General features: G+C 37.0%; 1 protein-coding gene across 1 annotated transcript in view; it reads right to left on the bottom strand.

Annotated features, from left to right (window-relative positions):
* The window catches only part of SMARCA2 (SWI/SNF related, matrix associated, actin dependent regulator of chromatin, subfamily a, member 2), a 101176-nt gene that overhangs the window by 70349 nt on the left and 6095 nt on the right, over positions 1–24732 (bottom strand). Inside the window, exons 2-8 of the mRNA XM_009993615.1 lie at positions 23464–23587; positions 14687–15016; positions 13774–13875; positions 11263–11512; positions 3976–4102; positions 1845–2018; positions 1449–1622 (exon numbers count right to left, since the gene is read on the bottom strand). Of these exons, the coding sequence (XP_009991917.1) occupies positions 1449–1622; positions 1845–2018; positions 3976–4102; positions 11263–11512; positions 13774–13875; positions 14687–15016; positions 23464–23587 (1281 nt within the window). The remainder of the gene's footprint in view (positions 1–1448; positions 1623–1844; positions 2019–3975; positions 4103–11262; positions 11513–13773; positions 13876–14686; positions 15017–23463; positions 23588–24732) is intronic.

The following is a 24732-nucleotide window of genomic DNA, read 5'->3' as shown; positions in this document are numbered from 1 at the left end:
CATTCCTGCATGTGATATATACTAGTATTAATAAACTGTGACACAAATATTATTTCTAATTGTAGTCTGGCATGCTGTACCATTTCTGGGCATACAAATCTACTTTGTATTTTCCAGCAGTGGACATGTTTATTATTTATTGTACTACATGTCAGATTGACATAAGGTCCATGTCATCATGTACAAAGATATTTCTAAAATATCAAAAGTATCCTTTTTTTTAATCAGCTGTTTTTTCTCTAATAATTAATATTTTTACAAGCTTGCTTAGATAGACTGCTGACAATTACCTAATTATACAAAACCTCTGTAATGCTGATTACTACATAATTTTAAGAAATGCTCTAGGACCTGAACTTTTGTCATTCTCTTATGCCAGTCCTTCATTCATATTTTACACATATTTTCATTTCTATATTTTTATCATTTTAATATTTAATTACTCCTGTATTACATTTTGTGATTTGTAAAACTGAACTGTTCAGGCCTTATTATGGTGGAAACAGATTCTAGACAGGGCCTAGAGTTTTGCATTACAACTGCACCCGTATTAGAAACTTTTCAGGCTTATTTCAAAGTAAGCATGTCAATTCTCACTCAACATTATGTAGGTAAAGTATTAAGTACTAAAGTGTTAAAAAAAGAGTTAACCAATGCCTTGAAGAATTTTTTTCCAACCCTAGTTGCTAACACACTTGTACAGACACATTTATCTGTCTACACTTTAAACTCCAGAATTATTTTAACTCCTGAAATGTAGGCAGCCCACTGACTGTTTCCACAGTGTTCTGAACAGACATTGCTATATATAAATTCACGCTGTTCTGTCCTAAGAATAATACAACTGATATCGTGCAGCTGCAAGAAGTATAAACTATTAAAGAGCTAGGAGTACAGTCCTGGAGTATCAATGGGTAGAACTGACTGATATTAATCCTTAAGAACATTAATTACTGCTCTTGGTTATATATTTTCACATGTGAAATCATCTTTATGTAAAATTTGTGAATAACGCCATGAACAAGTCAATCATATGGAATTTTCAAAACTACAGACCTAGAAATAAAACACAATCCAGTATTTATATAATGGGTCAATACCCCCTGCAATTATATAACAGTGGTAGTATATTAATTTAATGAGATTAAGTAATGTTACACAGAACTGACTGTGCTAAGTTTTCATGCCGGTAGAGAAAACAACTATTCTTACCAAAAATCCTTAAAAAAAGATGTAGCTATAGGCTACAATTAAGTGTCACATTTACTATCATCATCACAAATTCATGTAACCAAACTGCAGCAGTTTTAGATTTCTGAGTTTTGTGATACACAGACTTTACTCTGCAAAGCAAAAACACGGGTATGACTGAGACTGTATATGAATTATTAAAAGGACACAGTATAGAATTTAACTACAACAACCATATTACTTCCTCTACTCCTTACCATCAGTCTCCTCATTCTTTCTTTTTCAATTCTCTCAGTTTCTTTTTTCTGCTCACGCTCAGTGTTAGCATGCCAAGTTGCCACAGCTTTAGAAAGTTTCTGAATTTTCCCAGCTACTGACCGGTGGTACTCTTTGAAATCTTTAGCATGCTGCAATATGCTGTTCAGGTATTCCTAGAAAGAGAAATAAGTTAGTGCAGACAACTGGAAAAAGCATAGGATTTGAAAACAGGAATGCAGACATTCTAGTCTTACCACTTTCCTACTGTTAATTAAATGTTCTGGAGTTTTTTTCATCTTAGCAACTCCAAAGGTAAATAAAATTTCTAATAGAGAAGACCTGCACAGCGAAGTAAGGTACATTTCTGTCATGGGGTAAACAGTAAGTTAAATTACCTGATGCTTCTGCCTACGTTTCCTCTCCTGTTCTATTTTCTGCTGTTTCTCAAGCTTTTCTGTCATACGGGCCTCCCTCAAAGTCTGGCGCTTGCTTCGTTTGTAGGCTTTGGAGTTCAGCGCTGTCTCCAGAGTTGTGTCACGACGCATGCACGCTACTACCTCTTGTCTTAGCTACCAGTGGAAAAAGAAAAAACACTTAAAAAAATATATCACTTGTATTACATGGATGAACAACTTCAAAGAGAGGTATGGCAGAGTAAACCAGAAACAATCCTCAAGATGTCCAAGCCCCCTCTTTCCTTTCCATTACAGTTCTGAAAAGATACAGCATCTATACAGTTGCAGCAGTTGTATGTCCCCAACAAATCTTAAAGTCTCCAAAGGATGGTCAAAAGTGTTACTCACTTTCAATCATTATTTCTTTTTTCTTTATAAGATTCTGTAAATTACTGCCCTGATGCAATGGAAGTGGCTGTCCAAGACATTACACTAGCAAAGTAAAATACAAATTAAGAACATACGTAACATATGTTCTAGAGGCAGACCTGAACATAGCTGACAATTTGTTTCAGTGCCAGCTGCAAAGGAGACAGTAGGGAGAGGTACATGTTAAGCTCCTGGAACAGTATTGTCACAGTCCCAGCAGCAGACTAGGGAGACCCTGCTACTTTTCCTCAGACCTCAGACAAACTTCATTACAAAGAAGTGCCAACAGTAGAGGGAAGGAAAACTTGGACATCACGGTACAACTACTGCCAAGGCTTCTGTCAGGAAGTGTTTTTGCTTGACCTGCTGTCCTGGTTTGAGCCAGGATGAAGCCAATTTTCCTTTTACTGATTTTTTTTTTCCTTCGGTAAGCTTTAAGTAGCAACAGTGTGTTCTTCTAAAGCTGATAAGACAGTGGAATGTTTTTCTAACTACTGAGGCTTCAAGGTCGCACCTTCACTCTGCTGGCTCAGACACTATGGGGAGATCTGTGACCCCCCCGTAGGAGGCTGAGTTAGACAGACAGCAAAATTGGCCAGAGATATTCCATTCTATATATCTACGTAAGCTCAAAGGAAGGTCAGAGATCACAGAAGACAACTTCCTTCCTTCTTCTTCTTCCCTTCTCTTCCGTCCATGGCCGGTGTCCAGGGAGGACTCTGTCCATCCATCACTGTCGACCCTTAGGCTCGAGCTCTCCTGAGCCCCATAACTCTCTGCTCTTTCTCCAGCAGCAGCTCCGGGATTCCTCGGGACTCTTCCCAGTTCAGGGAAGTGCTGTGGGAGTTGCTGGGGGTGTGGAGAGGCGAGAGGCTTTTGCCCATACCTGAATCTATCTGTATATAATTGTATGTATTTTCTTGTATCATTCATTAGTGTTTAATTAAAGCTGTGTAGTTTAGTTTTCAATCCAGCCAAGTCTCTCTCTTTTTCTCTCTCTCCTTCCCTACCTGGGTGGGAGGGGGAGGGGATCGAGAGCATTGTTGTCGGACCTGAGTCAAAGGGTGACACCTGCCAAATCACTTTTTTGTTCTTCCAGTCTAGCTGAAAAAGCCAATGGCAAGAGGCTTTTAAGAATCTGGCAGTGAGATTCCTTTTTCTGAAATTAATTTGCTGATACATGTACTCAACATCCGACTTACATCTTGGATATGACCTTGTTGTGCTTAATTTTCAAAGTCTGTGTACCACAGTGGAACAGACCACAGAGAAATACCAGATAAAACAACAACATACAACTTCTCCTAAAACAAGGAGACCCATGACAAATATGAAGCATGTCCAGAAAGAGGTGTTTATTAGGATTTGTGTTGAAAATCAGCTTGCCACCCGGCCAGCTCTTATTTAGTCTTTGTGCCAGTACCATCCTCTTTATAAAAGAGACAGTCCTGTGGTAACACTTTAAACTGGAAGATAAAAGCAGGGAGCAAAAAAAAACAACAAACACTTGTGCATTTTTACTAATAAAACTAAACAAAACAAAATCTAAGTTAAAACATCCCTGTGACTTCATTATCAGTCAAGTTTGTTCCCACACAATGTCTTCTGTTTCGGCTCTGTTTCAAAAATTATTGCCAGTTTACTCATCACTACGCAAACACATTCATTTTCATGAGAATCTTCCTGAAGCAAAACACATTACCTGGCGCTGGAAATTCAGTAGCCTAAGGGCCTTCAACTCCACTGTAGCTTTGGTTCGCAGATCAGGGGGCAGAGAACCAGGCAAGTTCTCTAGTTCCTGGATTCTATGAGCAATTCGAGCCTGAAGCCTAAGTAAAAAAAAAATTGGTAAGACATCAAAAGAACCCAGTAAGTGGTTATCAAAATTACACAATAAAAATAGGCAATTTGTCTCAGGAATTTATTTGGCTTTTACTGATTGTTTCTGAACTAACAGGCTTTTGTAGAGATGACATTAGGTATCCTTTTCCTTTGCCAAATCATTAACCCCTTAGCCCTTCTAATTTTGACTAGAAGTACATGCATGACAATAAACTTGGGAATTTTATTTTATTTGTCCTATACAGAATTCTGTTTTCATTCTTATTTGATGCATATTGTTTTATACACAGTGTAGTTAGTGATGACACAGACAGAACTTCCTTTAATATCTGGAACTCTACTTGCTTTTTTATTGACAAATAAAATTAAAAATAAAATAAATGAAATAAAAATAAAATAAAATTAGTAAACTATTCACACTTACAGAGCTGTTACATTGTAAATCAGATTCTATTTCACTCTTTTCTTTAAAAGCTCGTTTTACATTCATTTGCAAATTGAAGAGAAAGAGAAGAGAGAATAATGGAGAAGCTAGACAGAACTTGTTTTTTTAATTATTTTTCTATAGAAAACCAAGATCATAGAGCTAGCATTTATGTAGTTCTTGTAGTTTTATCTACAAGCAAGTACTTCTATGAGCTGCAAATTTTGCCAGGCACTAACATAACAGACCCCAAATTTTTTAGTAATCCAAGAACTGCATATACGTTCAACTGAATCAGTGCCTTCCATTTCCCACATGCTTTAGGGAAAAAAACCAAACAAAACAACAAACAGTGCCTAACAAAAAGGAAATACACACCTCACCCCAAAACGAGTCCTCTCTCTCCCAAAATAAAAAATCTAAAGGCACAGGAACAAGAAGGTGTTTCATATCCCTATACTGCACAGGACTCACAAAAATTCCCTTTACTTTCTCAAAGCACAAAACATCAGATCACAACAGAAGAAGAAGACTGCTGTTGTTTTCTTGCCATGAGGATTTTGGAACTGCCATAAAATGAGAAAGTGAATACTTTCTATAGGGCTTTTTTGCATCCAGTGATAGTTCTTTCCTTGCCCTTTTCCCCCCTCCCTTCATCACTCCACAGTATTAGCACAGAGATAAAAAACTCTTATATGTGTGACATTTTAGCTTCATGGCTGGAAAGCAGATCACAAATCAGGCAAAGTGGCTGCACCTGATACATGCAGTGAGAACAAGGCAAAATACTAGTATCTCACAGAAACTGCATGCATCATGACTTCTGTTCAACCAGAAAAGCCACTGCAATCACTTGTACAGTTGCAGAGAACATCTCTTCTATAGTATTACTTTTTCCTACAACTCCTAAATTTCCTAAAACTATGCATTTTTTATATTACCAAAAGACTTCTGAAGTTCCTGGAACAACAAAAGAAGAGATCATGCTGAATTACTGCAGAAGAATAACTTTGTGTTCTCAAGAGAGAAAAAAACTGAAGAAAAAACAGGTTAGCTAACTTTTTTACATAGAATGAAAAGTAAATAATGAAGGGGTACTTCCTAGTAAGAGAAAGTTCTGCTAAAAGCTACAGACAGGCCCAGAGAAGTTCATGATTTCTGCAGGAAAATTATTAACTCAGAAGAGGACACTGGCATATATTGTTCTCTTTCAAGTCTATGTATTACACTAAAATAGTCCAAATTTCGTACCACTGCACCTTCACTGGGCATTCCACTTAGGAAGAAGAGATTTTAGAGCTGGTAAGGATACAAAATCTTGGTAATTAAGTAGTTTTCTTGGAGACCTGATGTACTATTGCACATCCATACACAAAAGCAGTCAAAATGTTCCAAGAGAAATCACTGATGGGCTCTCTGCCTGTTGCTTATTCACACATGGATACAATCATGCATCGTAACTATGATTTATTCCTCTATTTCACTCCTGCAAAAGCTGCTTCTCCTGAAACCATCACCTAAAAAAATTATAGCAAAATCCCAGTTTCACTGACTTCAATGAAATTTCAGGGGAGCAGTCACAACCTTTCTAATTTCTGTTTTAAGCTGTGAACTTAGTAAGGTAGACAAATACTGAATGTATTTTCCTTTCTTTTTCTTGTTAGCACTGAGTGTTCCTTCTTGTCCTATATAAGAGGACGAGCAAAAAAAACTAAGCTAGATTCTTCCTATTGGAGCTTATGGTTTTAAACAACTAAATGAATGAGACATTTCACAAACATGAAGTAAAATGGTAACTTAGTTACGTGAGAATTTGCTTATTATTTTAACTCCAGATATAAAAGAGGTGAAAGACTCTGCTGATGTAAAAGTTCACACAGTAGAAATTCAAACAATAGCTAAAGTTGAGTTGGGGTTTCTAGATCATAGAATCATAGAATCATACAATCTTAGGGGCTGGAAGGGACCTCGAGAGATCATCTAGTCCAACCCCCCTGCCAGAGCAGGGTCACCTAGAGTACATCACACAGGAACTCATCCAGGTGGGTTTTGAATGTCTCCAGTGAGGGAGACTCCACAACCTCCCTGGGCAGTCTGTTCCAGTGCTCTGTCACTCTCACAGTAAAAAAATTTTTTCGGATATTCACCTTGAACTTCCTATGCTCCAATTTACACCCATTACCCCTTGTCCGATCACTGGTCATCACTGAGAAAAGCCTAACTCCGTCCCCCTGACACTCACCCCTTACATATTTGTAAACGTTGATGAGGTCACCCCTCAGTCTCCTTTTCTCCAAGCTAAAGAGACCCAGCTCCCTCAGCCTTTCCTCATAAGATCTGTCACCTAAATTGTTATTAAAAATAAGATTTAAAAAATTAAAAAAAAAATATAAAAATACTGCAAAAACAAAAGTTCTGCACTGACCTACAAATACTGACAGTGACTACCCTCCTGTCCTGGTTCACTTCATCCTGGCTCAAACCAGGACATCTCCTTTTGCAATCCACCCAAAGAGAAGGAATGGGGAAAAAAAAAAATAATAAAATCAGTGTTTCTAAGTCAGTACAGGTAAAAAAAATTCTCATTGAAACTCTGATCTGTTCTCTATTAAAATATATTAAAGTCCTTGTCAAAAAAGTTTAAATACTAATGGAAATGTAAAGCACATATATGTAAGAATAATGAAAAGCAGCAACCATATGGGTTATATCTAAAACAAAAAAGGGAACATACTTTGAAGTTTTACTTCAGACTATCCTGTAAGTACTAATTACATTGTCTAGGGTACTAACAGTAGTAGTAATAGGAGTAGCATTTTCTTGAGTATTCAGTATGATTTTTTAAAGAATTTCACCACAGACACCCCAACTCAAGTGAATGCAAGAACTGCTCGAGGTGTTTCTCACCACAGCCATTTTCTACTCTCTGAAAAGAAGGACTGATACACATGACTGAAAATTCTGGTATCTACTAGGTAAAGAGAATCCAAATAAGTTTCCTAAATACTCTTTACAAGTACCTGAAGGCTATAATCTCACTGCTTAAAGGATATATTTAACCTTTGCAGTTCAGCAATTTATCTTCATCCATGCAGAAAGTGGTTAGTTCATCTACACAGAGATCCCTCTGCAAAAAAAGTGATGCACAAATCCTCCTCATTCACAGGGGTCAAGAGCACAGGTTACAGTTGCACATTAAAACCTGTCTGGCGTGGATGCCATGCAGTAAACCAAAAAGATGTGTAAGAAGTTACTTTGCAGATACAGAAAGAAACCACCGACAACCTACAGGATACTAGGAAGTATATTTTTTTAATTATCAATGAGAAGGTGGGAAAACACCCTTTGATATAATAGAACAAAATTTATGTTACATACAGTAGTAGCTTTAAGAGCTCTATTCAGTGAGATTGAAAAGCAGTACTTTATTTTGAAGAAAGCTTTAAGGAGAGGTTTATAAAAGTATGGTATGAATTTTTCATTCTGGCCAGATTTCAAATAACAAAATTTTAACATATGCGAACAATTTAAACTCCTTATATTGATAGGAATTTTAAATTTCTAAGGTTCTTTTTATCCACATTTAGCCACACTGAGATTAACAACAATTATTTTATAATCCCAAATCAACATATGCTGCAAATAGCTTCTCAGCACAACTATGTGAATTTGACAGCAACATTAACTCTCCATTTTGTTTCTTTTTTAATATACACAGGAGCCTTTTTTACAACTAGATCGAGGTTTTTCAGGGAGAAAAAGCAGTTTGCTGATGTTTCATATTCAAAGCTTTTTCAAATTCCGTAATATGTTAATAGGTGCATTACTGCTTCTCCATCTGTAATGATCTATTTAACACATGGTTAATGAATATGAATGCTATGCTGTACTTCTAAGTGCCTATTTGATGAATTGTTTGATGAAACAAACTGCATAACTTCGTAACAACAAGGAAAGGAAAAAAGAATTGCTATCACTGAAAAGAAAAAAAAAAAAACCAGAGATAATTTTGTAACAGCAAAACCTAACATTGTTCTGTGTGTAAGACATGCTCTAATACATAAATCATGTACATGACCCAATAAAAAATGTAAATGTGTACACAGCAGTGAGAACTTCCCCAAAAATCTACCTTTAGGTGCCTGAGAGGTGTGTATACAACATGAGAAATGGCCAAACATTTCAACAATTAACTTTTTATTAAGTAGCTCTTGAAGTAGCATTTCATTACTGTCTACTCAGCAGCAAACTATACACCTTTAGTCTAGAAACACCATGTTCAAGGCCAATGTTGTGGTTTAATCCTGGACAGCAACGGAGCACCACACAAATGCTCGCTTGCTCCCACCCCACCAACCCTGATGGGATGAGGAGAGAATCAGAAGAGTAAAGGCGAGAAAGAAACTCGTAGGTTGAGATGAAAACAGTTTAATAATTAAAAAGAAAAAACATAAGGAAAGGGGGAAAAACCCGAAGAGAGAGGAAAAGAAAACCCAAGAAAGAGAAGCAATGCAAATTACAACAATTGCTCACCACCAACTGACCAATGCCCAGTCAGACAGACCCTAATCAGCAGGTACCCCTCAGCTTCATACCCAGGTTTTACTGTCGAGAAGGATGATGTCACAGGGTATGCAACATCCCTTTGGCCAGTTGGGGCCAGCTGTCCTGGCTGTGTCCCCTCCCAACTTTTGTGCACCCCAGACTACTCACTGGCAGGGCGGTGTGAGAAAACGAAAGTGCCTTGATGCTGTGTAAGCACTGCTCAGCAAGAACAAAAACATCAGTGTCTTATCAACACTATTTTCAGCACAAATCCAAAACATAGCCCCATACAAGATACTATGAAGAAACTTAACTCAATACCAGCCAAAATCAGTACAGTCACTGAATAAACCTAATCTGTCACTTTCATGAATTCCTAACTTGACTAGACTCAAAGCTTACATTTTCCCACGATAAAGCAGTAAACCAAAATTCTGGCCTTTGGTTTTATCTGTATGGTTGAAATACGAATACTTAAAATACCTGTGTGATAATTCTGTCTTTTCACGAAAATGAGTAATTCAGTTTTCTAGGTATTTCAAAGTATAATGCTCCTTTAATACTACTGACAGATCTCAAGAGACAACCGTTTCATAAAGCTTTCACTAACTTCACTGGTTTCAGGATACAAATGTTTCTGTTAACTTTTTTCTACTCCCATTTCATGAAGAAAGTGTGACTACATCACGTTTATGTATTAAACTTGCCTACAGTAAAGCCAGGTACAGCAAAATCCAAAGCACAAAGGCTAATAAACTGCTTTACTCAAAGCTTTTATCTGATCTTACTTTTACAGTTTTAAATAATGAAGACTTTCAGAAGTTCTAAGCATTCCGGTAAGCACTGCTCAATATTTTAAAAATGCCTGGATCACTGTTTGTGTGCTACCATAATAAGAAAAAATAAAAGAAAAAAACGTCCTTCTGCTGCAGAATCCACGGAACTTTCACCTCCCTTACTCTGCCAAGAAGACCAGGGAATTTAGAACCTAACCGATACGCTGTATCTGCAACGTTTCTCCACAAGAACAAATGCAACACTATTACTTGTTGTCACTCCTCGCTTTCCTCCATTTATGCATACTAAGACATAATAGTTTGGCACAAATTGTGCAAAGGAGCAGGGCTGGAAAGACAGGAGGAGTAACAATTTGAGGTTAGCTGATGCATAAAAGGTTGTATTACACTGGCCACACCATTCTTGGCTCAGGTTAGTGCTACAATTCTTCACTCAGAGCCACTGTGAAACTGGATATTGTGTTTTCTCCAAGATTTCAAAAAAATGTAAGAAAATAGCGCTTGCTCACCCTGAAATAGCTATGCCCATTTAGTCTTAAGGTATTACGGGTATAGAATGACCCCAGCGATATGCCAATAAATTAACTAAACATTATTTCATGCAAAAAGTAAGAACTTTTTTGGGATCCAGACTTAGATGCTGGACATGGCACCATATCCTAAAACACTTTCATAAAACACCTTCATAAAGTGAAATTCATTTGATTTGATTGGTAAATTAAATATAAATTATCTATGTCAACTCTGTTTTGCCCATGATGATAACTGGTGAATGATCTCTCCCTGTCCTTATCTCAACCCATCAGCCTTGCGTTATATTTTGCTCTTCCCTGTCCAGCTGACTGGGGGAGTGATAAAGTAGCTTTGGCAGGCACCTGGTGTCCAGCCAGGGCCAACCCTCCACACAGTATTTGCAACATCCAAGTAATATAATAATCCAGCAGAGTCCTTGAGCCTGTTTTAAACTTACCTGATTTGCAACGGTACTGCCAGTATGCTTTACTAGTTCACAGTTCATAGCTTGAGGCTGAATTAAATCAGTTTGGTTTGACATTTTTGTACCTTTCTCTCTGGCAACTCAGTTTGTACTATTGTCAGTACTGTAGTTACAGAATCATTCTGGTTGGAAAAGACCTATAAAAGTCCAACCATAACATAACCCTACCAACCATTAAACTTTACCAAGTCCATAGTGCTTAAACATGTTCCTAAGCATGACATCTCTATGTCTTTAAAACATCTCCAGGAATGGAGATGTACAACTACCTCCTTGGGTAGCCTACTCCAGTGTTTAATTACCCTTTCAGTTAATTGCAAGTATGTTGAGAAAGTGGAAAACAACACTCTACATATGCATTTGAGTCTTGTTATTCACTTTTACCTGTATTCACGTTCTTGGAGTATTTCAACAGGATCCAGTCCTTGTGGCTTCTGGATAGGGCTGATGCGATTCTGCTTTTGCTGCAGCTGAACTATGGGGGAAGGCTGTCCAGGTGGTGGCTGTGGTACAGATGGCCCAGGCATGGCAGCAGCAGGCTGGGCAGCAGGAGGGGCAGGAGAAGGCCTCCCACTAGGAGGTGGCGCAGGGAGCTTTTGCTGTGCATTGGAGACACTCATATCTGGGGCTTGGCCTGAATCATAAGAAGTACTTATTTGTAACATGAAATATGGAGTGCAGCAAGAAAATCAAGATGGTTTCTCAAGACAGACTGTAAAGCTAAGGTACACATTCAATATTACCATGAAGAGCACCGAGACAGACGACAGTCCATATTTAAAAACATACTAAAATGCAATTATACCATACATTGCAGGAAGTGGTCCAAAGAAAAGCAAAACACCTGAAACTTTATGATGAGTGTAATATTTTTTCCTATTCCTGCTGCCTTTTAATTGTAGGATCTGAAGCAGTAAAACATTCATAGAACTCAATTTGTACAAGTGTAAGACCTAATTCTGCTTCTTGTTCACTACCCTTGCACCACTTAGAAGAAGGAGTCTATAATCACAGCCTCACAACTAACCCAAGTAGGTCTGCTTTTAGAGCTCTATCAGAACTAGACAGCCATATTGAAATTTCTACAACTCTATTTACAGCTATCTATCAGATATCAGTAGTCTTTGTTTTGCTGCCATCTCCTATTACTTGTATTTAAGTATTTCAAATACCAGGAATTTGATTACTGTTTTATCTTATAGCATTCTAATGATCTTAAAATTTAATATCTCAATTAACAAGAAAATAGCATGTGCCATTTACAGACACTAAGGGTCACAGATTTCAGTACATCATTATGCCAGCAAGTCACCTCTGCATTCAGATGTTCAAAAACTGACCCTGACAACAGACACTGCAATATTAAAGATGTTACTTAATTGCCTGAGGAGTCATAGCCATTAAATGTTAGGAAAAACAACTGCAAAGTACAGCTGCAATTGTAAACTCTATCTTAATTCAAACACAACATCCTGAAATCTAGATTAAAAGTTTCCTTCAGAGATCACCATTTGTGATTCACACATTTGAATCAAACTCCAGAAAATGGACTTGAGCATAAGCTGTAGATTCTGTATTTAGAAACACTGCACTTCATCTTGCAAAAAAAACGGAAAGCAAGCCCACCAAAAGTCTCTGTAGTCTCAGTTTTCAGAGAATCATGCAAATTGAACTGCAAAACAAAGACTACCACAAACTACTGTATAACTAATGAAAAAGAATTTTAAAGAAACAAGCACAATCTTTAAAAATACATAAAATAAAACCTCCAGATGTAGCAAGGACAGAATTTTTTTTTTCTTCTTAAAAAAACAGCAATAAAAAAAGAGAAAAAGTAAGCAACTTGTAGTTACACAGGACAGACATATTAATACGACATATTGGATAATTTGAATAAAACTATCCATCTAGCAATTCTGTATATTTGCCAGTATTTTTTAGTAGCAGCAATTGAGCTAGAAGGCACTGTGCTTGGTAAAGTCATATAGCCAAAGAAGGAACACTTTTTGCCTTCTTTATTGACCTGTTTAAATTTTAAGTATTTGCTGGAAGTAGCCCAAGAAAACCAATTCTACGTCTGATTACATACCAGTACTTAATTTTCTTTTTATATTGTCCTAAGTAGCTGACTAATGACAGAGAATTTTTTAATGACATCAATTATCATGGAGTCATCTCTACTACCACATTTACCCACAAGCAACAACTTAGAATAAAATTTCTACAGTATGAGATGACTGTGTTATTTGCATGCCTGTAATATTGTGTCTATTCTTAAATCTCTCTAAAAAAAAACCAAACCCAAACATAATATAATACTAGGGATTTCTAATTCTTTTTAATACTTCTACTCTACTTACAAATAAAATAACATGTAAACCCAAATCTGAATTATTTGGTTCATAATCTTCTTACCATTCAGGGGAAAAAAATTACATTGTTCATTGATCTCAAAGACTACATCAAACTTTCAAAGTAATCCAATTATTAAAAATAAATAAATAAATAAAAGGCAGCCTCATTCTACCATAGTTTGAAAGTTTTTGTTTACACTAGCAAACACTATAATTGAAAGACAAACCTGCTGCAATTAAACATGCTCAAAATATAACTTATTAAGTAGATTTTATGGGTATCTCCCAGGCAACTTGCACATTTCATTCTGACTGTAAAAAGCTGCTTCAATTTTGTGTGGTCTAGTCACACATGGATAAATACATGGTTAAGACACTGATTCAAGTCCAAGGCATGCGAAAGGTTACACTGTTTTTCTGCATGCCTTTTTACCTTCCCTTTTTTTTTTTTTCTCCCCTGCATGCATCCCCCAAACTCTACCCACAGTGCTTAATTATAACTCTGCATGATACATGAAATTAGATTTACAGGCCATTATACCTTCAGTCCAAGTTTTAGGGGTAATGGCAGCTGTATGTCCAGGTACACCTGGAGCAGGCCCTGGTCCAGTTGCAGCACCACTCATTGTATGTAACCCAATACCTGCAATTTGAAAGAGTGAAGAATACAAAGGATTTCCATTTATTAAAAAATTATTCTGCCTTCCAGTGTGTCAGTCTATTCTGACAAGCAGTATTTGTCTTTGTTATATATGGATTTAAGTAGATTTTATTGTGAAAAAATGTGTAAAGAAGCATATTAAAATCTTGTCTCTTAAAAATACGTTACTCAGTAGCAAGCCCATATTCACTATAATGAAGAGACCAATGAAAAATCATTAGTAAAAACAATATAGTATCATCTTAACCCCTTGATTTCTAACAAACTCAGTAATGGAAATGTTCAGAAACTAATGGTGTGAGGTGTTTAATGTAACAGTTTTCTTAGGACCAAAATGTGCTTGCTCACTGCACTGTACATCTGTTAACCTTAGGACAAAAAATGACAACATTTTAAATTTATTTTTGTGCATCATGACAGGAGACTGAAAATTCACTCTAAGAAAAACAGTAAAATTGTGATCAGTAAAGTATAATTAACATTCAAAAAATGTCAAGCATAATCAGGACTGACACAGTACTGCACAGTGAAAGCACTTTCTGTTTTAATAATGGAATGATAATTAATTAGTATTACTATTTATTTTATGTAATTATTAATAATTATTATTATTGTTGTTGTTATTATTATTAATGTGGTTTACACACTCACTCAAGCTGAAAACCAAAGACTGTTGTTCACTTAGATGCCAGGGTACAGTCTCAAATTACAGCCCTGCAGAGCACTCGTTTTCTTAAACAGGTAGAACTTCAAGAATTACCTGCAAAATGACACAAGGCCCAGATTCACTTACCAGACTGTCTATTGAAAGCACTGGGAGGCTGCTGCTGTTGAATGCCAGGTAGGGTCCTCTTGCCCTGAACAGCAAGCTGGAGGTTTTCTGGTAAAGGCTGACCTCTGGCTAACATTTTGTATGCCAGGATCTGAGCCCGCAGCTGATGCAGCTGTACAGGGCTGAAAGGGGAAGGACCTCTGTTAGGCTGATTCATAACTTGTGGGTCTCCTGGAATGATGGGTCCTTGTTGGCTGGGAGTCATTTGGGGTGGAGTTGGACCTCCTCCAGACATTGGACTGGACACATGCTCTGGCGCTCCTAGTGGAGATGGGTGTGGAGACATATAACCTAAAACAGGTAAGAGCATCACAGAATCATCTCTCTGGTTAGTCAAATCTACATTTAGTCAGATTTCTTTAACAGCACATGGAGTACAAAAACATCTCTCAAGTCAGGATAGCTGTACTATTTCTGCAAGAACAAAAGTGCAGTCTGAATTTCCTTGGGATATCTAGATAGCCTCATCAGCTATTCTTTAAGAAGAACTATGATTATATATAGCCAAATAACTTCCAAAAAGTAACTATTACCCTCACATATACGGTAAGACAAACTAAAACATGAAATATACTACAGAAGCATCAGGATACAGTATTGTTTCACTAGAATGTTGGACAAATATTTCACTGTAGAACACATGAAGTGAACTATGTCTATTTTACAGCTTAATATTTAAAATTTACTTTATGCACACAGATCAAGGAATACCCATTCACTGATAGAGGCCTTCTTTGCCCAAACTTGCCAACATTAAGAAATTGAAATAGATAGTATTCAATTTCTATGCAATTGCTTTTTTATTTATACAGATTAACAGTTTCAGTCAGACAAAGTATGTTCAATACCTTTTAACCACCTGGGTGTTCAAGAACTTGGAACACCAACTGCAAGCACAAAAATCAACTTCTGAAGAAGCTGCTGAAGACTGTGCTGCCCTATAAGCAAACACAGTTCCTAAGAGTGTTTCATTTTATTATAACACTTAAAAACGTAGCAGTTTCAAGTTCAAATTTTAATTACACTTAATATGAATTTTGGTGAGGTTTCCAAGAATAAGTAGGATTTCTGAAAAAAAATACGAAGAGTGATCCTTCAAGTAATGCACAACAGAGAACTAGGTCTTAAACATGTCCACCAAAAGTGAAAAAAGGTATATTTACCCACTTCACTCTATTAGTGTGGAGCACAAGTAATGCCCTTATCAATTTGAAAAGTAAAAACAAACCCACCAAAAAAAAAAAATAAAATAAAAAAATCAAGACATCTGGCTTGTTTCCATACTCTTTAGCAAGGCACATAACACTGAACTCCTAAGTTCATGCCACAGAATATGGTTCTGTGACAGCAAATGTACTCTTCCCCCACTCATCCTGACACTTTAAAGTGAAATGACATCAATTTCATCTATATATAGGCCAGGTCACAGAAGCAAATAATTCTGCCCCCACTTTAGCTTCACTGTTTTTACTGGTCCTTTTACTGGGTAGCATAGGCAAAATCTCAAAGTAGTCCCAACTTCTCTGGGATGACAGCAGCTGTAAGTCACTAGAACTTAAAACAAGTCAACAGATGAGAGCCCTAAAGAATTGAAAGTCCATCAATCACAATGTCTGGGGATGAAAATATTCCACAATAAAGTAAAGGTTGTAAATGTCTGAGATAAAGGGCAAAGAAGAGAGGATCTCAGCTCTTCTATAAACGGAAAATAAGGTAGAAGTACGGTAGGGAAAAAATGGGTTTGGGACATGAAAAGACCAGATAAGACAAGACAGAAACAGACTTCGTTCGACGATAATGATGGGAAAAGAAATGACGACCCTAGTGAGAATAAGAAATAAAATAAGAACATAAGATTAAGAGAAAATAGGGAAGTGAAGTAAGGAGTTCAAGTAAAGGGGAGAAAGAGACCTTAAAAAGTTATAGTTAGTGAAATTATTTATTAGGTCAATAAAAAAGCCGTTTATACACCCACTGATGGTGATAAAAGCTATGATAAATAACTGTAAGTTTATTCCACTTATTCATTGCCTTCCACTTTTTTTTTTTTTAATAAAGAGGGGAAGCTACAAATCCCTCTTGCTTACCACACTACTTTAAAAAATCACTATGCCAGAACAAAAATCAAAATATGCAACTTAGGTGTTAGATGTTGTTGCTTTATATTACAAAATTGGGCTTATTGCAATGGTTCCTCATTAATGTTCCATTTGTAAACCTCATAATTTACTTTAAACAGCACCTAGTTTGATTTACATTGTTTTCAAAAATGCCTCAGAAAGGTTTGTTTCCCCGCTGAAGTTACATTGTTCAGGTTATATATCCCTTAATCATTGTTAAGATTTTAGACCCAAACTACATGGGGACTATAAAAATCTGAAACTCTAGCGCAAGATATTGAGCACTTGCTTTGAGTCCTAACAGTTCCAGCTGCAAGTCTGTGACTATGTTTTGCAGAGAGTAGTTTTTAGAAAGGAGGCTTTTTTTGAGTTTTCTAGATATAGTTATACTTTCTCACTCCCTCCAAGTCCTCGGCATTAGGATTCTTGGCAATAGGAAACTAGGCTTGACAGAAGTATTAATGAAAACAAAATTCTAACAAAATATCTCAGGAAAGAATTAAATTCTTCCAAACATCTTGTGAAGACTAAGATGCAGCATTTACAAAACCTGAATTTTTTGATGCAATGTGGAAATTTTCCTTTTTAAGTTTGAAAAAATTCAGAAGATTCAGCAGTGTGACAACACATTCAGTCACAAGCCTGCCCCTAATGAAATTTCTACACCACTTGCTCTTTCTCCTCTTTTTACACATACCCTATTACAGGTGAGCATCGACACATGGGCTCTGAATAAGGACACATGAAGACTCACAAAGACTGTTTTGAGCAGCATATGTCATAAAAGAAAAAAAAAAAAAGACACAGTCCAGAGGAATTTTTAATATACAGGCAAAGGCAGCCACTTTTCTGAACTTTGCAAAAACACTTTCATCTGCCATGAAGCACTTCACAGGCATTTTTCCACGGCACACAAGATTTCACAATAAGCATGCAGTGTTTTTTTAGATACCTAGCATGTAATTTGTTACCTGATGAACTGCCAAGTATCCCTTCCTCTAGATTTTCCACAGAAAATTTTGCCTCCTAGTCTTTGTAAACCATTCACTTTAACTTAACCTCCAGAATGAATACTGGCAAAACCACTGAAAGGTAAGGTTGCAGAACACTCTCAATGGAAGAATTCTATGTCCTGGCAAAGGACAAGAGCTAACTTTTAGTTCTCAAAAACATACAGAGTAGAAGACACCCAACACTAGGAAAATCAGGCCAAAGAGACTAACACACCATTTCAAACTGTGGTAACTCCAAAGCTTTATCAGGTTTCTCCAGATCTTCTCTAGGTGAGTTCTGAAAATACCCAATCATGGTGATTCTTAATTACTCTCATGGTGAGTTTACTTTCCCTTAAGCCACACCAGAACTTCACTTACATCATTTTTTCTGCTTTTGCAACACACCTCTGAGGAGAGTTTGGTTCTGTGTTTTCTCTAATCCTTTAATGGGTCACAGAAGTGACAACATCACAAGTCTCTCTCAAGTTTTCAGCAATTAAAAAACCACTGCTTTCTTAACTGCACGCATTATTAGCAACACTCTTTTCATCCCTCTTTGATATAAACTCCTTAGACAGAAACACAAGACATGTCATAAACAATGTGTAGTCTCTACAGTATTGAAACTGGAGGAAATCCTAATTCTAACATTTTACTAAACACAAGTACTTTTGGAGTGCAAACCGTATAAAAAGTTTTGCTCTAATGTATATAAATCCACTTTTGTTAACACAAACAAATAACACCTTCTGTATCTGTTTTAAAGCTGAAGAAACAGAGAGCTGAAAATTAAGAGGTCCTTTTTGACTTTTACATATGAATTCCAAACCCTCGTAATGAATATTAGCTAGAAATAGTTGTGGTTTTACCAGTCCAAACACTGGAATAATCAACAGAGGTCATGACTTCCCACTAAAAATTAAGAAGACCTAAATGATGAAAGTGTCTGTGGAACATATATATCAAATCTTTCTGCTAAAACTGGTATCAAGGGTATATTTTTTTTCTCAAAAATATTACTGTTAGAGAATTTTTTGATAGGAAGATACAGATAGGATCAAAGAAATGCAGTTCTGTAACTTGTTTATGTGAACTACCAGTTAACTCATAAAGTTAGGTGTTGTTTGTTTGTTTTTTTTAAAAAAAGACAAGAAGTACAGGACCACAGTAGGAAACATTGGAACACAATGAAAAACATGTTCACGTCAGATGGAAGCTACAAACTTCCTTAACATAAGCAAAATATAACATTTCCCTGTTCATAGTGTGGCTAGGGTTAACATCCTCTCAACAAAGAAAGAGGCCACATGTGTGCAAGTCATTTAAGACTAGAACTGTAGAAATAAAATGTTGAAAGGTCTTATGCTGGCAGGCAGATGGATAAGGTGACAGGTATTTTTCATCTTTAAAAGGCTGAAAAAATCAGAAAAAAAAGTGCAGCTAATTTAAGAACAGTAGAAACAACAAATGTTTGTGAAGTAGCAGGAACTTTGTGAATTCTGTAAGTTAAGCTTAATAGGAGTATCTTCATAAGAAGTCTAAAAAACACTGCACAAAAATTAAAAATATTTACAAGTCAAGTCTCAGAACCTTAAATCCCTACAGTGTTTATGTTTTCACTTACATATAGTAAGAAAATACAACTGACCTATCCTAATTTGTCTGTATTTCTCTCTCTGTCAGTTTAATTGCATTTAATTTGTTCCAAATTCCAGAAAAATGCAGATTTTTCTGTTTCAGTCCATTTGTATATTTTTATTGATTTTTCCAGTCAAAAATCAATACAATTTAGCCCTCAGCTAACTAATTAGCAAGGGTGATACGCCTCCTCAATTAATACACCCCTGCTTCTGAATGCAGGTAGGACATTCCATCTCATGGCTGCAAACACTGTACATGGCAATACACATTTATGTCTGTCAGAATGACCAAAACTCTTTTCAGCCTTTCTGCTTTGTATGGTACTGACTCACACCACCTACACAATAAATTACTTTGCTCCTAGACATGTAATGTTGTTGGCTGTGCTAAAACTCATGCTAGAGCAAGGAGCACATTCTACTGAGCATCCTCATCAACTTTGTAATCAACTTCTTCTTTAACCACTTCTAAACCTCTATGTTACCTGCAAATTCTATCAGCACTGATTTTATACCCATTTCCAGATCACTGACAAATATATTGAACAGTACTGAAGCAAACCAGAGTCCTAAAAAACCAGTTAGAAAAATCCACAATTGAATGAGCATCTATTTGCAGCTAGTTTCCTATTGTGTCATTTAAATAGCTTAATGTTTTATATAGCTAATACTCATTTTACTTAGTGCTATCCTTCTCATAAATCAGAATGTCATACAGTAACAAACCAAGCACCTTTTCTACTGGGCAGCCAAAGTTACGTCTGTCATTACTTCTACTAGCTTTAATAATGCATAGATAAACTCATACATGGGCCAGGATTCATCTTCCTGATGACTGTAAAAACACTATACTGCACTGATTACTGTGCTAAACCTGTCTACACTTCAATAAAGCAATTTAGCTTATGATCTCCACAAAAATAGTAGATGTGTTTGACAAGGCTGAAGAACTTGGACAAGTGTGAGAAGCAGGCCCATGTGAACCTCCTGAGCTTCAACATGGCTAAGTGCAAGGTCTTGCACTCAGGTCAGGGCAACCCCAAAGATCAGAACAGACTGGGGGATAAGGACATCAAGAGCAGCCCTGTGAAGAAGGACAGACAGGCAATAGTGGATGATAAACTGGACATGAGCTGACAATGTGCACCTGGAGCTCAGAATGCCAACCGTAATCTGGGCCAGAAGGTTGAGGGAGGCAGTTTTCCCCCTCAGCTCTGCTTTGGTGGGACCCCACCAACAGTACTGTGTCAGGTTCTGGGATTCTCAGCATAGAAACAACATGGAAATGTCAGAATGGATCCAGAAGATGGCCACAAAAATGATCAGAGGGAGGAAATACCTCCATGAGCACAGCCTGAGTGTTGGGGTTGTTTGGCCTGAATAAGAGAAGCATCTCAGGCAGCCTTTCAGAACTCAAAGGGGGCTTAAACAATGATGGAAAGAGACTTCTTAAAATGGCTTGTAGCGACAGGACAAGGGTAATGGTTTTTACAATGAGCGTGGTGAAACACTGGAAAAGGTTGCCGAGAAAGGCGGCACATGCCCCATCCCTGGAAATCTTAAAGTTCAGGTTGGATGGGTCTCTGAGGAACCTGACCCAGTGGAAGATGTCTCTCTTCATTGCAAGAGGGTTGGACTAGATGATCTTTAAAGGTGTCTTCCAACCCAAACCATACAATGATTCTATCACTTTTGTCATAAAACTAATCTCAATGGCCTGAATTATCAACAAGGTCATATGAAGTTAAAACAGAACACTCTTTATTTTACCTAGTGCTAGACTAATGAAATGTAACTCATATAAAACCGTTCTGCTTATATTTTCATACTAGTGCCAGAAGTTTAGGACTACCCATTCCCTGAGGTTTTGTAGCTCGTCAGCTACTTTCCGCCAAGCACCTAAAAACAATGTTAATCAGAAGACACATTTATCTACTTCAATTTGAGGCCAACAGACAATAAGCTATGAAAAAACAGACCTGGAACTAATGAGGTGCAGCTTCTACTTGAAATGCAGATTGTTAAAAGTTGTACACAAAAGCAATGTAAGCTCAAATACCAGACATCCAAGAACCCACTAGGCAGTGAAATTTACAGGAAGTCTTGGTTTCTAACAATATAGCAAATGCAACTGAAGATTTTGTCAGCATTAGGAGATTTACCATGCATCCTTCCATGGTTTCTCATAGAACTCATACTGTTGTCTCCTCATGAGTGTGGTTATGGGTAAGCTCACTGTTTTTTACCACATTGCCCACTTCCACAAAACTTGAAGAATCACAACGGTTTTAGAGGACTCTAATCTGGTGGTAAATCAGAGAGTATCCAATAGCTTGAAAGGCTATTAAGAAACATGTTTGTCTATCTTGGATATGTACACCAATGGGGAGGAAGTACAAGGTTAGCAGGTGGGAGTTTCCCCAACACATATCAGAATGGCCTCGAATGTCATCACTGTATTTTGTGAAGAGATAATTGTTTTATAATAAAATAAGGAGACAGAGGCAAAGAAAGCTAACACATTCCTCAGTAATGTCAAGTAAAGTATTTAAATATTAGAACATGTGGAGTTTTCTTAATAATTTCTTTTAAAAGCCAGCAGGCTTTCTACATTAGGACTCCAGTATTCTCTGTTTACTGTGCAACAGTTGCCAACATGCATTGAAAAGGAAAGCACTGCAGCCTTTAGCCTGACACAGCTGCTACTAATACAATCATCTTTTTGTAAAGCAACACAATCTGGATGTCTGGTATCAGCCAGCACAGGAAAAAAGAAAACAACTCAGACCTATTTGTATTTGAAGCATTTGCAACTTGTGCTCTTGTATTTTGAGCACATTACGTTTAAATGTGATCCATCTTCATCTTCACACTAAACATTTCTGTTCATTTTAAGGAATAAGTTCATTACAGGAAAAAGAGTTCCTCTGAATGCCAAGTCAAGTAAAATTTTACTGTTAGATGATCATGCTTGCATCTTATTGAAACCAGTGGAGAAATTTTAACTGATGGAGAACTTGTCCCTGCAAAGTCAGTTCTATTTTACTTAACTTGCATTGAAAGGTGTAATGGAAAAACAGTACTTTATAATGTTCAAGATCCCAGACAGAGATTCAGCTGATGAATTACAAACTAAGGCTTCAGTCAGAGTCATTGGTAAGGCACAAAGCAGTGCAAGCTGAGACATTTTGCTGATCTGTACCTATTTTCACCTTCCAGTATTTCTCTTTCTTATGTAATAAGGACATATCTTATGTAAGAAACACGTAAATATGTCAAACAATAATGATCTCTCAATAGATTTGTACAGTGTGTCAAATCAGGACCCTAATTTCAGTTGGGATTCTTCAAGTGTTGCTACAATATAATTAATTACACATAACAGGAAGCTTTATTTGCTGAACTAATTAATACAAGCAGGTGTAACTAGTTAAATCTTCAACATACTGAGATGCTTATAGAATGCGTGTCTTCTTATGTTGCAAACTAAAGGACACAAAGAAGGTATGTGACAACATGGTAAAAAAAGTTTGCGTTTTCTGGCATAAAAAATTCAGGAAAGAACTTTAAGCAGCCATTGACTATAGATAATGGAGAAGGCTTCTCAGGTTTGCTTGGGCTCCTCTCTTTTCATCATTCCTTCATCACAGGATTAAAGTAAGTAATATTCTACTGCATTTACATTTACAATCACTGCATAAAATAGGAAAGAACTAGACAGGGTTTTTTTAGAGATGTGAATAGACTTTGTCCAATCACTTGCCCCAGCCACAGACTTGAACCCTAGCCCTTTTCCAGTACATAACTGATAGGACATTTGAGAAAGACAGAGGATTCAGTTATTAACCTTGCTCTGTGATATCAGTTCAGCCTATCCAAAGAAAGCTGAAAGGAAATAATGTAAAATCTTTTACATGGAACTAATGACTCTTTGTGATATAAAGGGGCCCTAAAACCATTCAGCATGCACAGTATGTATAAACCTTGGCTGTGCTGGTCCATTGGACTCTGAGGTGGGCCCATTCCAGGGTGAGGAGGTCGCATACTCTTCATGGAGCCACAATGAACATCTTCAACCATTCCTTTTTCATGCAAGCCATCAAGAGACTGTGGAAACAAAGTAAGTATTTATATAGAGACAGCATATAGATTGACTATAAAAAAAATTAAAAATCCACTATTGAACTCAAAATCTAATCTGATACAAAAAGAGTACAAACTTCTCTTAGTGGTCATTAAAAATAAATTCACTGGAAACCTTCAACCCTGCTATCACACATTTGGGGAAGCACAAGTCAACATCAGACTGTCTGTCCCCTCTGTTTTCCCTTACAAACTGTTCGGCAATGCCAGGGAGGCAAACTGTATAAACACAAACACACGAACACTACTGGCCTCATATTACAAAGCAGTGCAACATACACCAACATACGAAAGTACAGTCTGTGGCTTGACTTGAGCTATTTTTAGCCCAAACTTTGCCCTTTCAGTCACTGCTCTACTGGAATGACCCAAACATTGTTTCTCTTCAAAAACAAAGCCGACACTGCAGGAGGTAACTTCTTCTTTGCACGAAAAAAAAGAGACAGGCAATCAAGGAAGGAAAGACATACCTCTGCTCAGATACTTGTGCTCCCTACAGTTCCTGTCACATTCATTTGTCAAAAAACTACAGTTCCCATAGCACTTGAATGGCAACACAGGTCCATTCTTCAAAGAGTGAAGAGAGGACAGACTGGGGTCAGAAAAACATGCTGAATGCATGCAGGGCACTGGAAAAGGCCCCATAATAGAAACTGAAGACTCCAATGAGAAAATAGGGGAAAGTAACATCAGAAGGAAGATACCTTGAGAAACCGAAAAGTTTTACCTGAAAGCAAAAATTACATCAGGCCCCTAACTAGAGAAGTGATTGCGCTCATTAACTTCGAACTTAGAACTAGGCAAGGCTTTGTATTAGGAAAGAACATCCTGGCATCACTTTTCTTCTCTCTACAGAAATAGGCAGCACTGCCCTCTCTGTATGTATGCATCCACTCTAAATACTGTTCTTGCAAACCCTACTGCGAATGGACACCTTGTGGTCTGTTTTATCGAAATTTACCTAATTATTGGGAATTATTTCTTAAAAGAGCGTTAAGAAAACTTTCTCCAGTGGAAAATACAGTTAACAAAACTGTGCAAGCTACATCAAGTCACAGACAAAAGATACTGTCACATTTCTTCTTTTCAAGCAATTTGTTTCACATGAA

This window comes from Chaetura pelagica, unplaced genomic scaffold (genome assembly GCF_000747805.2).
Source record: "Chaetura pelagica isolate M959 unplaced genomic scaffold, ChaPel_1.0 scaffold42, whole genome shotgun sequence".
Lineage (NCBI taxonomy): Eukaryota > Metazoa > Chordata > Aves > Apodiformes > Apodidae > Chaetura > Chaetura pelagica.
The sequence above is the reverse complement of the archived record's forward strand: the minus strand, read 5'-3'. Positions and strand labels throughout refer to the sequence as shown.